Below are 16,440 nucleotides of genomic sequence, written 5' to 3'. Positions count from 1 at the left end.
TGGAGCTCCACCCTCAGACTCTGAGACTCCATCCTTTCTGGTTTCTCTGGGCACTGAAAGGCTTTAGACAGAGTAAGTTATCTATGTGGAGCAAAGCAGAGTGCTCAGAAACAGACTGGAGTAGGAGAGGGTCTGGGCAATTGCTTGACTGGTGCTGCTTGGATTTCATAGTAGTAGGGGACCTTTGTCCCTCCAGTGAAGTACTAGTCAAGATTGGGTGGACATCACAGTTTCTGCTCACAGTATACACAGAATCATAACCTTCGATCAGGGGCCATTGACTTCCCCCACCCCCCAAACTTCCCTATTCCTCTGCATCCTCCCAGTATTTTTTTAAATATTTATTTATTTATTTATTTATTTATTTATTTATTATGTATACAATATTCTGTGTGTATGCCTGCAGGCCAGAAGAAGGCACCAGACCCCATTATAAATGGTTGTGAGCCACCATGTGGTTGCTGGGAATTGAACTCAGGACCTTGGAAGAGCAGGCAATGCTCTTAACCTCTGAGCCATCTCTCCAGCCCCCTTCCCAGTCTTTTGAGGGCAGGTGGGCAACCACTTTTAATGCTGGTTTAGAGGCCTGATCTGTCTGATCTGCTATGCAGACTGTAGTTGACACCACCCTGGTGTCCAGCCTGTGTTCTGGCCTCTTCCTTCCCCCCACCTCCTGCTCTTCTTTTTCTAAGAGAGAGTCTCATGTGTTCTTTAACATCACTTAGCAATTAGCTGTTGCTTGCTGAGAAATTTCAGAACTTTCCCCATCTAAGATAACAACCATTTTTTTAAACATCTATCACTGCAGATGCCAAGTATCAATCTGTACACTATTGAGTTAACACACGGGGAATTCACATGGCAAGTTAAGAGGAAATTCAAGCACTTCCAAGAGTTCCATAGAGAGCTGCTCAAGTACAAAGCCTTCATCCGAATCCCCATTCCCACCAAAAGGTAAGTACGGCAGAACTAACATGGCTACCCCACTGTGCATGGACGGGAATATGTTTTACTCTTTTCCTGGGCTGCCTATCCATTCGGGGTAGACATTTTCAATAGCAGAGCTATTTTAAAAGTAAGTCACCTCAGCTGCATGCATTGGCGCAAGCCTGTGGTCCCCAGTGCTTGGGAGGAGGGGACAAGAGGACCAGGAGTTCAAGGCTAGTCTTGGCTATATACTGAGTTGGAGGCCAGCCTGGGCTACAAGAGACTTTTTAAAAAAGATTTATTTACTTATTATATATACTGTATTCTGCACTAGATCTCATTACAGATGGTTGTGAGCCACCATGTGGTTGCTGGAAATTGAACTCAGGACCTTCGGAAGAGCAGGTAGTGCTCCCAACCTCTGAGCCATCTCTCCAGCCTTACAAGAGACTTTTAAAACATTGACAGGAATGAAAATAATAAGTCATGACATTAAAGATAATATGAGGTAGTCAAAGAATAGTTAAATAGCTGTTTGCATTGTGTGTGTCTGTCCTCTAGACATACTTTCAGAAGACAGAATGTCAAAGAAGAGCCCCGAGAGATGCCCAGTCTGCCCCGTTCATCAGAAAACGCAATCCAGGAAGAACAGTTCTTTGGCAGGAGGGTGAGTCTTTCTCTGTTGTACTTATTACTATTTGTGTGTGTGTACAACTGTGGAGTCACTTTTCACCTTCCATCTTTTCATGGCTTCCCAAGATCAACCCCAGATCTTCAGGCTTGTGTGGGAAACCCTTTTTACCAGTTGAGCCCTCTCTCTGGTTCTGGTCTTGAAAATCCTTTCTCAGCGCTGAAAGGGTCTAGCACCTAAAGAGAGGGGTGTAGCTACCCCCACCCCTATTGATGGCTGGTTAGTCTTCTGTGGACCTTACCCATCGCCTGGTCTCCCAAGCCAAGGAGGAGACAGAGTGCCTGTTTGATGGATGACGGGACAGCAATCTCCCCGGTAGAACTTCCCTGGGTTTGAGGAGAGACAGACACTCAGCACATCCCAGTTGGTTTTGAGGTCCACTCCTAAAAAGCAGATGCTTCCACCCATTTATTTGATTTCCAATAGCTCGTTTTAAATATATGTGAAATCATTTTCCCCCTTAGACTGGTGGTTATGGTCTGAAAACAGAGAGATGGAGCACAGAAGATACAGGTCAAGGGCACAGCTCTGCCCACCCTGCTCCGTGACTGCTGCTACCAAGGCAGGAGATAGTTTGTATTAGCATATTAGTAATTCTGTTGTTTTCATCAGCTCAGTCTTAGAATCTGAAATGTGTGTCCTTCAGGGAGCAAAGAACACCAACTAGTCTACATGAAACCCTGTTTAAAATAAAATTTAAAAAACTTACCTATTATGGGCAGTCCTATTTTTCTAAGTATGGAGGAGGAAAACCAGGCAGCTTGAGCCCAGCAGTGACATCCTTTAACCCAGCACCTGGGAGATAGAGGCAGGAGGATCTCCATGAGTTCAAGGCCAGCCTGGTCTACAAAGCGAGTTCCAGAAGAGCCAGGACTGTTATACAGAGAAACCCTGTCTTGAAAAACCAAAAACCAAACCAATTCAAAAACCAAAACCCAACCACACAACTCAAGGCTTGTTCGCTATAGGGTTAACACTGCCACCGTGACAGGGTCACTAGGGGATGAGCCTCTATCCGTGGCCGGGCGGGTTCTCTTGATTAGGCTTACTGACGGGAAGAACCACCTTAACTGTGAGTGCCCGCAGGCTGGGGCTTAGCCATGAGTGCCCATGGGCTAGGGCTTAGCCGTGAGTGCCCATGGGCTAGGGCATAATCATGAGTGCCCACGGGCTAGGGCATAACCGTGAGTGCCCATGGGCTAGGGCATAACCGTGAGTGCCCATGGGCTAGGGCTTAGCCATGAGTGCCCACGGGCTAGGGCGTAATCGTGAGTGCCCACAGGCTAGGGCATAGCCATGATTGCCCATGGGCTTTTACCATTGAGTGCCCTAGGCTAGGGCACTGGACTGACTAGAAAGGACCTCCTGCGTTCCCCACTCTGGCTCTGCCCGAGTGTCGAGTGACCAGCCAGCCTTCCATTCTTGTCCCGACCCCTTCTGCTCTGCAGTGGACAGTGTCCTCTCCAAGGACAGAGTTAACCCTTTCTTGCCAGGTGTTTCGTCACAGCAATGACGGAATAACACAGGCAAAGACCTAAGCATATTGAAAGTTAAGTATTAATGGCAAGAAGAGGCTGAAATAACACCCCAAGAAAATGACAAGTGTTCTACCTTCCTGCCTTAGACAGAGTGTAGTGACTGACAGATAGATGTTTGGTGAGACCTGATCCCATCGTTGTGATTGTTTAAATTTTGTACAGACATGATTATGTTTAACTGTATCCACAATATTTTTTATTGTAGAAGCAATTGGAAGATTATTTGACAAAAATACTAAAGATGCCCATGTACAGAAACTACCATGCCACGGTAAGTACCCTCAGTGGGCCTGAAGGAACCTGTGAGACCGTGAGCTGTAGCTAACTTTGGATAATTTCATGAACTTGAGCGCTTTTTTCTCTTGAGCCGCACTAAATTAGTAAGGACAAAATTGCATTGGCAGGCCATCTGGGTCCGGCTTACAGTGATGATATTGCTGTCGCTAAACTCTTCAGTAGAACTCAGTATGTCTGTGGCAATACAGTCAAATGAAGGTGAAATGCGACCATGAGTTAGATACCTAGAAATCAGCCCTCTTCTCCGTGAGACCATGAAACATGTCAGCGCAAACTGTCAAGCAGGGTTGCACACTGCTTAGAACTTCACTGCTCTCTCATTGGTGTTTTCCTGTGAAAGTGAGAAGCGTGGGAAAACTAGGGAAAGAAAGACCTCTTGCACAATGTAAGAAAAGAGCAGAGAACAGTCGGGCCTGGGAAGAGCCACGGGGGCGGAGCCAGGAAGGCCTGCCGGCCAGCCAAGCAGGAGGAAGCCGGCTTTGCAGGGTCAGCAAACTGAGATCTTTGATTGGAGAGGCCCTTGATGGGGAGGGGAGTGTTTTTAAAAGATTAGCTTTCAGTTCTGCTGAAATCTGAACAAGGGCAAATGCCTGGATTGTGATATTCCTCTCTGGTAGCGCAGACAGTGAGGTTGACCACACGGGAGTGTTGCGTGTTGTGTGTAGAAGGTATGAGCCCGCACAGGTGCAACTTGGCCTCTGCCCTTGAGAATGGTGGGCCATAAACATCAGGACTGAGGAGGGGAGAGGAAGGGAAAGTGCCTGGCTCTGCTGTTTCTTGTGCCAGAGCTTCCCCACTGCTCTGGGGGAGGGGGGGGCAACATGTACCCAGCTGCTCCCTGTTTACACACATGGCCCGAGCCAGGTTCTCATGCTTCCGTGGTGGCCTGCAATGCGGTGGTCACAAACCCGAGGAGCCTTTCCAGGCTTGGTAATCCTGTGGGTCTCACCTGCAGCTCTCTAGAGAAGAATGGCAAGGTGTCTTATTCCATCTAGGACTTAGGACTTTGTAGTGTCGACAACCGCCACTATTTTAGCGAGGAAAGCGGTTCCCAGCTGTGCTCCCCCTTTACTGCACAGCTGTGCAGATGTGACTTGACACCCACATGCACTGCCCTCCCTGTCTCTTGCTCCTCTGCCCACGACCTGACTTGCACCTTTGCTTTTGGCCTAGAGTAGCAGTCGGTGAGCCCAGGCTTCTGCCCTCCCAGCCGCATCATTACATGTCGGAGTGTTATACGGACTGAAGGATATATGGATCTTAAAAAGATGTTCGCTTTAATTACTTTTCCAGTCACAAAAAGATCTTTTCAAACTGAAGCCACATTGTATTTATAAACCCCAGGCTACCTTAGAAGCACCGCCTTTGGAGGAGAAAACCTAGCTCTCGACCTAAGGAACGTACCCTTCTCGCTTGTTCCTGATGGTTGGCTGGTTGTTCCTCCCTAATTATTCAAGCAAGGGTACAATTGATACATCTTAATTCTCTGACATTTCCCCTCATGGTAAATTTCGCCCAGCCTCAAGACCAGATACACAGACCACATATCGTTTTGTAAAATTAGATTACTGTCTCTGAATTTCCTGTGGCATCGTATGCCTGGCTCTGTCTCTCTCCAACTGACTTTTTGACACATGATCTCTCACTGAACCTGGAACTCACCAAGGTTGGCTGATGGTGGAACTCCCTCCTCCAAGGCCTGGGATTACAGACACTTGCTGCCGTGCCCAGGGTTTTATATGGGTGCTGGGCTTCTGAACTCAGGTTCTCATGTTGACAAGATAAGCACTTACTCACTGAGCCGTCTTCTCAGCCTTTAACTCAGACAAACCATGGACCACAAGTCATGGGACTGGATAGCATGTGTATTTAACTCTAGGACTGTGCAGATCTGTGTCTGAGAGCTGGGGATGTGACTCAGTTTAGAGAGCGCCCCTTAGGTTCAAAGCCCAGAACTACACAAACCAGTTATAGTAGTGCAATGTTGTATCCCCAGTACTCAGCAGGGAGAAGAAAGCAGGGAATTGCAGATTCAAGGTAGTCCGCAGCTGTGTAGTTTGAGGGCACCCTGGGCTAATTCCACAGATGAGACCCTTCTCCCCTCCCCCATCTCAAACAAACCTACAAAAACGGCAAAATGAACACCTGTCTTTGGAACCTGCGTTTTTAAACAGAAGTTTGGCTGATTCACATTAGGAGGATTTGGGAGCTAAATTAAGCTAAGCATAGCTAAGTTGCTATGGTGACAGATGTCAAAGGCCCAAGATGGAGTTGCTTTTGCAGTTTTGCTTTAGGAGGGTTTACCTTGGGGGAGCTGGGCTAGGCCTCAAAGCTTTTGAAGCTGGTCAGGACTAGTTCTTCCCTCTGTTTTTACACCTTCCTTGGTTGATTGTTGATTTTGCGTGTAGACAGATAACAACCTTCCCTCCAGGGTTCCTGGAGACTTCTTTTGTCTTTATTTCCTTCTTTTAGCTCTGACAGAGTAGCCTAGCTTTCAATGTCAGTCTCCCCAGGGAGATTGCCTCCTTAGTTCTTACTAATTTGTAAAAATGGCCAAACGTGTCAAAGCAAAAATGCGCGCTCACCTCACAGGGAATAACAGGTGATTTTGGAGCCAAACCTGAGTGGTCACACGTTGGGAACACAGACTCAGGCTTCCCCAGATACCATGTTCCCCTGTGGAAGTGGTTATGTGAGACTTTAATAATTACAGAGCAAAGAACGTCCTCAGTCAAAGTTTATCCACCATGGGGACACAGGTACGCAGGTGACTACAAAGCGGGTAGATCAGACATAGCTTTAGGTAATATTTGATGAGTTTCTTAGCCTTTGGACTTATGGAAGATAGTGGCTGGTTAAGTTTGCCTTGTGAATCTTTGATAGTCTCAAGGAAGTTAGGTCAGACACCGGGGATGACGATGGCTGGTTTTCAAAGGGACACTGAATAGGCCAAGATGATTTGGCTGTGGTCTGCAATGTTCTGTCTCGCTGTAATTACTCATTTGGTCTTGTGGAGTCTTTAACTCAAGGACAGTGTTTCCCTCTTTTTATCATCTTTTTTGAGACTATCACAGTGTGTTTCCCTTCTATGTGTGTGCGCACGCACACACACAGTGGCTATTTGACTGAGCTGTGCAACACCATGCAGAAAAAGGCAGGCAGGAATTCTTGTGGTCTGCAATTCTTCTAGGATTGGGTGTCATACAGAATTCACAATTTGGGCATTTTAGGTGCTAATTGGAAAATGCTTTTCTCCCAGAGAATTAAAAGAAGTGGGATAAATAACAGTAAATGTGTTGTTCCCCTTAAGATTAAAATCTGGACATAGAACAAAATGTCCAGTTTCTGAGACAAGGCCACAAACTCCTGGGAGCCCACAGCAGTCTGGACTGTCAAGAAGCCCGTATTAAGATGACTTCTCTCCAGATTAGCTTGAAAGCTTAGATAAAGCATTATAAACACCTCTTGGATCAATAATTCTGAGTTCACTTCCTCCTCCCTTTATAGGGCAAATAAAATTAACTGGAGGTAAGGAATAGGTAAGGAATAAAGAGGCACCGTTTCCATAGCAACAGAGAGCCGCTGTGCTGATTTGAAAGGCTGCATTTTCAAATTAAGTGATTTGTGTATTGTTTTTCCATGACCAAATCTTTGCGGCAGTGGCGGTGGGGCACACGGACGTGAGTCCTTTGTCCACCCTCTTCCTTCTCTCCATAGTTAGGATGTCTTTGTCTCCTACAGCTGTGTAAGCTGCTGCGGACAGGAGAGAGGCAGCAATCCTTGGAGTACCTGGGCCTGTCTCTCCCCATCCCTACGTGCATGAGGTCCTGCGGGAAGCTTGTGTCTTCCTATGTCTTATGTATACTGTTCCGACTTCTTTTCAATTCTGCCACTTGAGGCCTGAAGGGGGCTTCTGGAGATTGCTCTCCCTTATAACACCAAGATGGCCAAAAAGGACATCGTGGGCATGACTGATAAATCATCTCCATAGCGGTTGCTACCCAGAGCATTTGCAGTTTGCTGGTTGGCACGGAAGCCTTGGCACTCCCTCATTTTGCTAGCTTTTAAGTAGCCAGTTGTTGATAAGGCATGGTGGCATTTTGTGCCAGAGACCCCTTTCCACCCAGTGCCAGGAACATTTGTAATTGAATTTGTTGCAATTGCCTCTTCTTCCGAAATGAAACCAAGACAATATTGATTAGTTCTTTACTCTGTAAGCCCTGTGGGAGACTGCTCGGACAAACTGCTTTTTAGTTTTAGTTTGGGCAGCACCTGCCTCAGTGGAAGCCGAGTTCTCACTACTGACGAACCACCGAGAAGACTACAACATCATCTTCTTTGAAACTTGGTTCTTTGTTAATTAATTTGGCCTCTCACACACCTCGGCACATTCGCTTTCAGAGTGATTAGGTCTGTAGTAGATGAGGATGGTGGAGCAGCCTCTCTAGTGCACCGTTTGCAAGCTATCAAGAACCCCCTTTTATGGTATGTGTGTGTGTGCGTGTGCACACATGTGTGTACACACCGGGTATACATTTGTTCCACCACATTCCCATGAAGGTCAGAGGGCAGCTTCCAGGTATCTGTTCTTTCCTTCTATCATGAAACATGGAGTTTGAACTCAGGGCCTTAGGCCAGTGCAGCAGGCGCCTTTACCCACAGAGCCATGTTGCTAGCCCTGGTGTGGGCATTTTGAAACTGGATCTCACGATGTGAGATCCCACATTTTACTGTATAGACCCACAATTTACTGTATAGACCAAGGTGACCTTAAAATTGTAGTAATCCTTCTGTCTCAGTTTCCTGAAGAAAATTCTAAATTTTAAATTAACATGCACGAGAGATGGCTCAGTGGGTAAAAGTTCTTGCTACCAAGCCTTATCTCCAGGGCTCACACTCTGTAGGAGAGAGTCCATTCCTAAAAGTTGAAATCTGACCAACATACAGAAACCATTGCAATCGAGTGTACACACACACACACACCAAATAAACAAAACTTTTTTAAAAAAGAAAATATCTATATATTAACGGACATGTGGTTCCCTTAGTTTTTTTTTTTAATTGTTTGAGACAGTGTCTCATGTAGCCCAGGCTAGTCTCCTGCTTGCTATGTAAGAGAGGCTGAACTTGACTGAGACCAGGGTCCAGAATTACAGGCACGCAGTACCACACCTGTGTTGTTGAATACTGGCTGAAGATGTGGTACACTATTTTATGCTGTCAAACATTTGTTTAATGATGCAAAGATGTGTTGCATTCTTTTATGTTGCATAACTCCGTGAAGCTGTGTTACTTTGCCTGTCTAAAACACCCGATTGGTCTAGTAAAGAGTTAACAGCTAATAGCTAGGAAGGAGAAAGGATAGGTGGGGCTGACATGCATAAAGAATTAATAGGATAAAAAAAAACAACAGAAGGAACGAGAAAAGGAGAGAGGACACCAGAGACCAGCTACCCAACTACATAGCCAGCCATGAAATAAGAGGTAAAGAAAGATATATAAAATAGAGAAAGATAAAATCCCAGAGGCAAAAGATAGTTGGGGTAATTTAAGAAAAGTTGGCTGGAAACTGAAAGACCCTCAGAGAGGACCTTTTCCTCCAATGAAGTCCCCAGAACCAGGACACTCCGAGTCCAGACCACAGGATGCAATTAGCAAGAGGTTTATTGAGTAAACACAGGTACCTGCGGGCGGCAAAGTCTTTCGGAGGACTTGCACGCCTGCAGACTGGGGGAAGGTCTTTTTATGGAAAGAGGGCAGTAGAAGCAGATTACAGAAGCAAATGCGTGGTTAGTGGTCGGTTGGAATGGGGCAAGGGGCATAAGTGGTTTTTCCTTTCCCAGCACAGATGTATGGCAACAGATATCCTGTTGTATAGATGTCCTATCTCACAGATATCCTGCTTTACAGCCAGGGACCCTGACCTCACTCTGCACTTACATTTGTTCGTCAAAGCCTTGTGGAATGACGTTACCTCAGCTAAGCTGGGATCTTTCATAGGAGGAATTGTTTCTTTTGTGAACTGCTGATATTCTAAGTTTGGCACATATGCTGGCTATAGGCATCCTGTTTCCCTAAGCAAATGGGATGTTCTCATGAGAGCCGGCTAGCTGCAGGTCCTGAGAGGGTCCTGAGGGTCTCAAGCGAACAGATGTTCTCATGGGAGCAGGCCAGCTGCCGGTTCTGGGGGGTGTCCAGAGGGTCTTTCAGAAACAAGTCAGGCTAAGGCCAGGCATTCATGAGGAAGAATAAGCCTCCATTTGGTTTATTCGGGAGCTGGGTGGTGGGCCCCCCAACAAGAACAAGAGCATAGAGGAAAAAACAAAAACACAACTACACACCTGTTTATTGTTTATTATTATTTTTTGTTGTTGGTTTTTGAGACAGGGGCTTAAGGTGAAGCCCAGGCTGACCTGTGGCTTGCAGGGATCTTTCCTTTAGACTTCTGACTGTCGAGTCACAGATGTATGTACCACATGCTGGGCTGTCAGGGTTACAGATGTGTGTACCACACACTGGACTGTCAAGATTACAGATGTGTGTGCCACAGGCCAGGCTGTCGGGTTACAGATGTGTGTACCACACACTGGACTGTCAAGATTACAGATGTGTGTGCCACAGGCCAGGCTGTCGGGTTACAGATGTGTGTACCACACACAGACTGTCTGGGTTACAGATGTGTGTGCCACATGCTGGGCTGTCAGGGTTACAGATGTGTGTACCACACACTGGACTGTCAAGATTACAGATGTGTGTGCCACATGCTGGGCTGTCAGGGTTACAGATGTGTGTACCACACGCTGGGCTGTCGGATTACAGATGTATGTGCCACATGCCGGGCTGTCAGGGTTACAGATGTGTGTGCCACAGGCCAGGCTGTCTGGGTTACAAATGTGTGTACCACATGCTGGGCTGTCAGGGTTACAGATGTGTGTACCACACACCAGACTGTCGGTGTTACAGATGTGTGTGCCACATGCTGGGCTGTCAGGGTTACAGATGTGTGTACCTCAAGCTGGGCTGTCAGGGTTACAGATGTGTGTACCACACTCTGGGCTGTTGGGTTACAGATGTGTATACCTCACTCTGGGCTGTTGGGTTACAGATGTGTGTACCACACGCTGGCCTGTCAGGGTTACAGATGTGTGTACCTCACACCAGACTGTCGGGGTTACAGATGTGTGTACTACACGCTGGCCTGTCAGGGTTACAGATGTGTGTACTACACGCTGGCCTGTCAGGGTTACAGACGTGTGTACCACACACTGGGCTGGCTTTCCTGGATCGTTGTTTCCATGTCTTATTCTTGCCTTTACAAGTTCTGTGAAGTTACACAAATTCTCTGTCCCACAGTAATAATTTCTTACCAGGATAGACATCATCTGTCTGCTCCTTAGAGATAAACTGAAAGGCTATGGTTTAGGATTCTAAAAGATTTTGGATCTCACACTGGCAACCTGTCGTTTCTAAGTAGCTACATTTTCCGGCTGAATTTCTTCACAAATCAGATAGAAAATGGGTAAAGCTGAGCCAGTATATTTTACATGAGAGATAAAAACCTAGACTTTCAGGATCCTTCTTTTTAAAATGCCCTGTGGAGATAGATTCAGTGGGGAATCAGGGGGGAATTTAAAAAAGTTATTTAAATCCTTTAAAATATAAAAAGTTTACTTTTCCCAAGAAGACGTGCAAGTGCTGCATTGAACCTCTCGAAAGTCCTGACATAAACTTCGTGATTTTCTTTTCTTCTTTTTATTGAGCTATATATTTTTCTCCACTCCCCTCCCTTCCTCTCTCCTCCCCTTCTACCCTCTCCCAGGGTCCCCATGCTCCCATTTACTAAGGAGATCTTGTCTTTTTCTATTTCCCATGTAGATTAGATCCACGAATGCTGAGACAGTTTTTTTTAAGGCTGGTTTTTGTTTTTTTTTTTTTTTTAAAAAAAAAAAACACAGACAAACATTTCAAGGAAATCTGCTGTTTTCTTTTGTTAATCCAGTTAGAAGCCAGGTATGGCTTCCTCTACTGATCCAGCCCCACCCTGCTCCTGCTCCGGGGTTTTAGGACTACCACGTGACTGGATGATTCTCCCACTGGACTCCTTGCTGGTGTAATCTCCCATCTGCTTCCCCACCCTGGGTAAATAGCTTCCCTGTCAAGGGTTTCTGTTTTGAATACACTCTGTGGCAAGAGATGACTTTGAACTTCTGAGTTTTCTGCCTCCACCTCACTAGTGCTGGGACTGCAGGTGTGTAGCACAGCGTTCAGTTTATGAAGAGCTGGGGACAGAAGGCAGCCCTCTGCCAGCTGAACTACATTCCCAGCATTCCTCTCTGGCTATTGCTGACGTGATCCAAGCATGTCACACCTGGGCTGACAACGCTTCAAAGAGAAACTTGTAAACAGGAAACATTCCGTGTTCAATTCTAGGTGTTGCGAGCATTTTCTGAGACAAACCCTGGCCTGTGTTAAGCACTGCATGTGATAAATTCACATCTTTCCTCTCATCCTCCATGTTTGCAGCTTGCCCTCTCCTCATTATTATATGCAGGGAACTTATCTAAATAAGATAAATGTTGAGCTGGGTATGGTGGTGCACACGTGATTCCTGCATTCAGGAGGCTGAAGATGTGAGATCTGAGGTCATTCTGGGCTACCTAGGTAACACTTGTCTCAAAATCAAAACACAATAACAACACAGAGGGAGGGGAGGGAGGGAGGGAGAAAGAGAGAGATTAAGAACACAAACAGAGATGAATGTTGAATGACATACTGATTTTGGTTTGGTTTGATTTGATATCAGTTCTATTATCCCTGGCTATATGGTCTTGGCGATTTAGTTTCCCCAAACCACCATGAATTGGAAGATTAGAACTTTTGTGCCAAATTGACTTCACTGACTGTTTCTGTGTGTTTTCTCTTAAGATCTCCCTCCCTCCCTCCCTCCCTCCCTCCCTCCCTCCTTTCTTTCTTTCTTTTTTTCTTTCTTTCTTTCTGTTGGGTCTATGGAGGTCATGCAAAAATGGGGGACAGACCACCAAAGTCTATTAAACCAGCAGCAAACTTTATTCCAGGAAAAAAATAAAAAATTAAAAAATAAATCTCCATGGGGCACAAAAAGCTTAGCAGCTAGCTGGGACAACAGGCAGAGATGGACTTGTAAGGCTGTGGCAATGGGCTATTTCCAGACTCCCCTTTTTTATAACAAGCAGCAACCATTAGGCATGAACAAAAGAATTTTTACAATCTCGAGGTAAAACTCAGATAGAAATAGCCTCTTTTATAATTTCCATTACCGGGGTCTTCTAGTTAGGCTAGTGTTTGTATTTAGCCCGTTGCTTCTCTCTGGCACTTGCTGCTGGTGTTTGCTCTGCACCCCCCTGATACAGCCAGTTTCGCACAGCAGGGAAGAGCATGGGAAAATTCACAACCAAAATGTCAGGTACATCCCATCATTTAAAAGTTAACTCAGTTCACATTGATTGCGGGTCGTGAGTGGCCAGGGGTTATCTGAAAGCTGACCCTCAGTTTGCAGAGCGCAGCTTCAGCCTTGCAGACAGAGCTATGGGTTGTAAAGCAGAGTAACCCACTGTTAAAAGTTAATCCTTAAGCTGCCTAGAAAGCGGCTGGCAGCCTGCTCTCATTCTCCTAGGCTTACAACTTTATGCTTCTTTATTTCTACGTTTTTATTTCTGGAATCTACTTTTCTATATTCTTCTTCTTGAACTCTTCACTTTCTGTCTTAGTTTCTGTCTTGAGACGGGGCCTCACGTAGTCCGTGTTAGCCTTGAACTCAGTATATAGCTGAGGACGACTTCAAATTTCTGGTCCCCAGATTTCACCCCCTAGTAGCTGAGACCTGGTTTTATATTTGCATCTGGTGTTCACAAAGTCTTACTCGCTTCAGCCACACCCACATGCGTATCCCCAGTCTGTGTTCACACCCCAGGGGAAGATTGGGCTTTAGTAACAAAGAGTCAAGGGCACACAAAGATCAAAATATTTGTTGTTTTAATGCAAAAAGCTCCACCTACCCTTGCTGTTAAGCTTAGTCTCCTTTTTCTGTTGGGAAAATATCAAAGCATGTTTAAGAGAATCGTGAAGAAGCATTTAATACAGTGTGAGCCTGTAGAAAGCCCTTAGTAAATGGTACCCGTGAGAGTCATTAGCTTCCTTCCCAACTCACTGAGAAGTGATTCTGCCAATGGGACTGGTAGCTCAGATCTGTAAGCTAAGCTTCTCCAGAGCTTGAGAAGGAAGGGTTCAGGCCTGGGCCACAGAGTGACTCCAGGTCCAGCTGGTAACTTAGGGAAAGTCCATCTCCAAGGAAAGAGCCTTGGAGCATGGCTCAGCGGTAGGGCCCCTGCCAGGTGTGTGTGAGGACCTAAGTTCGACCCCTAGCCCTGGGTGAAATTCTGCTGCACCTGATGCTGCTGGTCTCTTTGATCTCTAGGGAGTTTGATTCAGAGCAGGTCTCCATCTTTGCTCTGCAGCTCGACTGCATTCTGTCCGTCCTTTCCCTCGTCCCCCACTTCCACATGCCCTCAGTCTACCTTCTGGAACCCTTGCCATCCTCTTTTCATGCGCGCTTTATTTTGTATGCACTGTACCATGAAACCCTCTCCCTGGCAATGAAAATGGAAAAGAAAACAGCGGTTGGGAGTAGCTGTCCTCTACAGTCTGCAGAGTTCTGTCTCCATCCATCCCGTCGTGCACAGCACTTTCTTGATTGTGTGCTCATTATGCAATTCCTTTTCATTTTTTTCTTTTTGGAAACGGAGTCTTATGTAGCCCAGGCTGACCACAAATGTACTTTACTGTGTAGTAAGCTTAACCTTGAACTCCTGATCCTCATTCCTTCTCTCGAGAGCTGGATTACGGTGTGAACCAAAGCATTTATACCTAGTGGCTCCTAATACATGGCTCATGCAATTCATGAATGTCTTGTTTTTCTTCTTCCCTTCCTTCTCCTCCCTGATGCTTTCTATGTTTTCTTTCCTTCTGATATACTTTGTTTTCTAAAGTGTTTCTTACGTTTTTTTTTTTTTCCTTTTTCCTTTTTTTTTTTTTTCCAGACAGAGTTCCTTGATGTCAGCCAGCTGTCTTTCATCCATGATTTGGGACCAAAGGGCCTGTAAGTTCCAGGGTTGGGTCTTTACAAAATGTGTACGGAAGCTGGTGGGTATGATGCCACAGCCTGTGACAGTGATGGGCAGCTAGGCTTCCCTTCCTGGGACTTCTCCTGCCCCACTAGTGAGATGCCCACATGGAGAAGTGCGCCCCCTGCAGGACGCAGGGGCAGCAGCTATCTCCTCTTTCCGGTGGACTAGGAACACTCAGTCTACATAGTCAGTACTCTCCCAGCTGGGAGGATCAAGTGCATAAGATGCCTCCTCCCGGTCTCTTCCACAAGCTGTTACCACCCCCTTTCCTAAGTACACCAGCGTAGTGCTCCGTCACACGCGCTGTATAAATAGACTGGGGATTGACCCAGTGGCTGCTTTCCCTTCCAGATACCAGGGCTTGCTCCTACAAAGGGCTTGCCCTTTTCAATCATTATTTTACTGATTTTAGTTGTGCGTGCATGTATATTTGTACGTGGGTCGGTGCACACAAGTGCAGGTGCCTCTGTAGAGGGCGTCTGGTCCCTGGACTTACCCGTGGCTGTGAGCCGAATCACATAGGTGCTGGGTTCTCCGCAAGAGCAGTGGGTGTTTTACTCACTGAGCCATTGCTCCAGCCCCACAACTGACACTTTTAATTTTAGTGAAGCGCAATGCTGCTAGCTATTTCAGAATTATCTTTCTTAAGTTATTGTTATTGCACATCTTTCAAAATTAAGATGTTGAGTTTTTGTTTGTTTGTTTGTTTTGAGACAGGGTCTCGTGTAGCCTAGGCTTGCCTAGAACTCTTTTATGTAGCTTGGGATTACCTTGAACTACTGATTGCCCTGTTTCTACTACCCAAAGGCTGGCTTGTTAGGCATGGACTACCATGCCTAACAAAATATCCCACTTGCATAGCCAGTAGCTTTGGTCTCCTTACTTTATATGGCTTGATTGATCACTGTGTGTGATGCCGTGTAGAAATGTGTAAGACCCTGGGGGGGGGGGGGCAAACCCCATCTCAGGTACAGCCATGGTGGCTACAGGGAGGATTTATCCTTAAGATCCTGGAGCCAGGGTGCAAAGAGCCTACATTGTGCCCAATAGAATCACCGACCCACAAAGGCCGAAAGGGCTACATTTGAACAAGTGTCTGTAAGAGTCTCTGCTGGTGGGCCCTACCTGATAGAGAGCAGTGACCAAGGGGATGGTGAAGAGAGGGACGAGGGAGTGGGGGTGGGGAGGGAGTTACGTGAGAGACAGTTTATATAGTCTCTGGCTGTGGGCTGAGCACGGCATGTGTGAACTGTAATTGCGAACTTCATGACTTGATGTGGTCTCTCCTTCAGGGAGGGGATGATCATGAAAAGGTCTGGGGGACACAGGATACCAGGTCTGAATTGCTGTGGCCAGGGAAGAGCCTGCTACCGCTGGTCAAAAAGGTAGGACTCACGGGCGAGTTCTGTGTATATGATTGAATACATTGAGCATCAGGGTGTTTATATACTAGCTTTGCTTGTTTGTTTTGTTTTGACTCAGCCACAGTGTTTCTAGGTGAACCCTGAACTCCTGGTTGTAACAGTATTTTCTTATTGGAACCGCAGGTCACAAATAACAGCACAGAGACTTACTGTTAATCATGAATGCTCAGCCTTAGCTTAGGCTTGTGCCTAACTAGTTCTTATAACTTAAATTAATCTTTTTGCTTGTTTGTTTTCCTTTTTTGAGATAGTGTTTCTCTGTATGATGGAGGAGGGACATCTGTCTATGTGTTACTTTCATTGGTTAATAAAGAAACTGCCTTAGCCTTTTGATAGGACAAAAAAATTAGGTAGGCAGAGTAGACAGAACAGAATGCTGGGAAGAAGGCAGTGAGGCAGAC

The 16,440-nt window shown here is 46.1% G+C and overlaps 1 protein-coding gene across 5 annotated transcripts in view; it reads left to right on the top strand.

Moving 5' to 3' along the window:
* The window catches only part of Pld1 (phospholipase D1), a 216,052-nt gene that overhangs the window by 85,463 nt on the left and 114,149 nt on the right, over positions 1 to 16,440 (top strand). For 4 of the 5 annotated variants that reach the window (XM_041658928.1, XM_041658929.1, XM_041658927.1 and 1 more), the window contains 5 exons: positions 809 to 954; positions 1,489 to 1,594; positions 3,362 to 3,427; positions 14,529 to 14,587; positions 15,908 to 16,000. In XM_041658928.1, coding sequence (XP_041514862.1) covers positions 809 to 954; positions 1,489 to 1,594; positions 3,362 to 3,427; positions 14,529 to 14,587; positions 15,908 to 16,000 — 470 coding nt within the window. Of the gene's footprint in view, positions 1 to 2; positions 73 to 808; positions 955 to 1,488; positions 1,595 to 3,361; positions 3,428 to 14,528; positions 14,588 to 15,907; positions 16,001 to 16,440 lie in introns of those variants that run through there. The other variant, XM_041658930.1, reaches the window with a different exon arrangement.

The sequence above is a fragment of the Microtus oregoni genome, unplaced genomic scaffold (genome assembly GCF_018167655.1).
Source record: "Microtus oregoni isolate MIOR12 unplaced genomic scaffold, Mior012 000010F_ref0000083, whole genome shotgun sequence".
Lineage (NCBI taxonomy): Eukaryota > Metazoa > Chordata > Mammalia > Rodentia > Cricetidae > Microtus > Microtus oregoni.
This window is presented reverse-complemented; position numbering and strand designations above follow the sequence as displayed.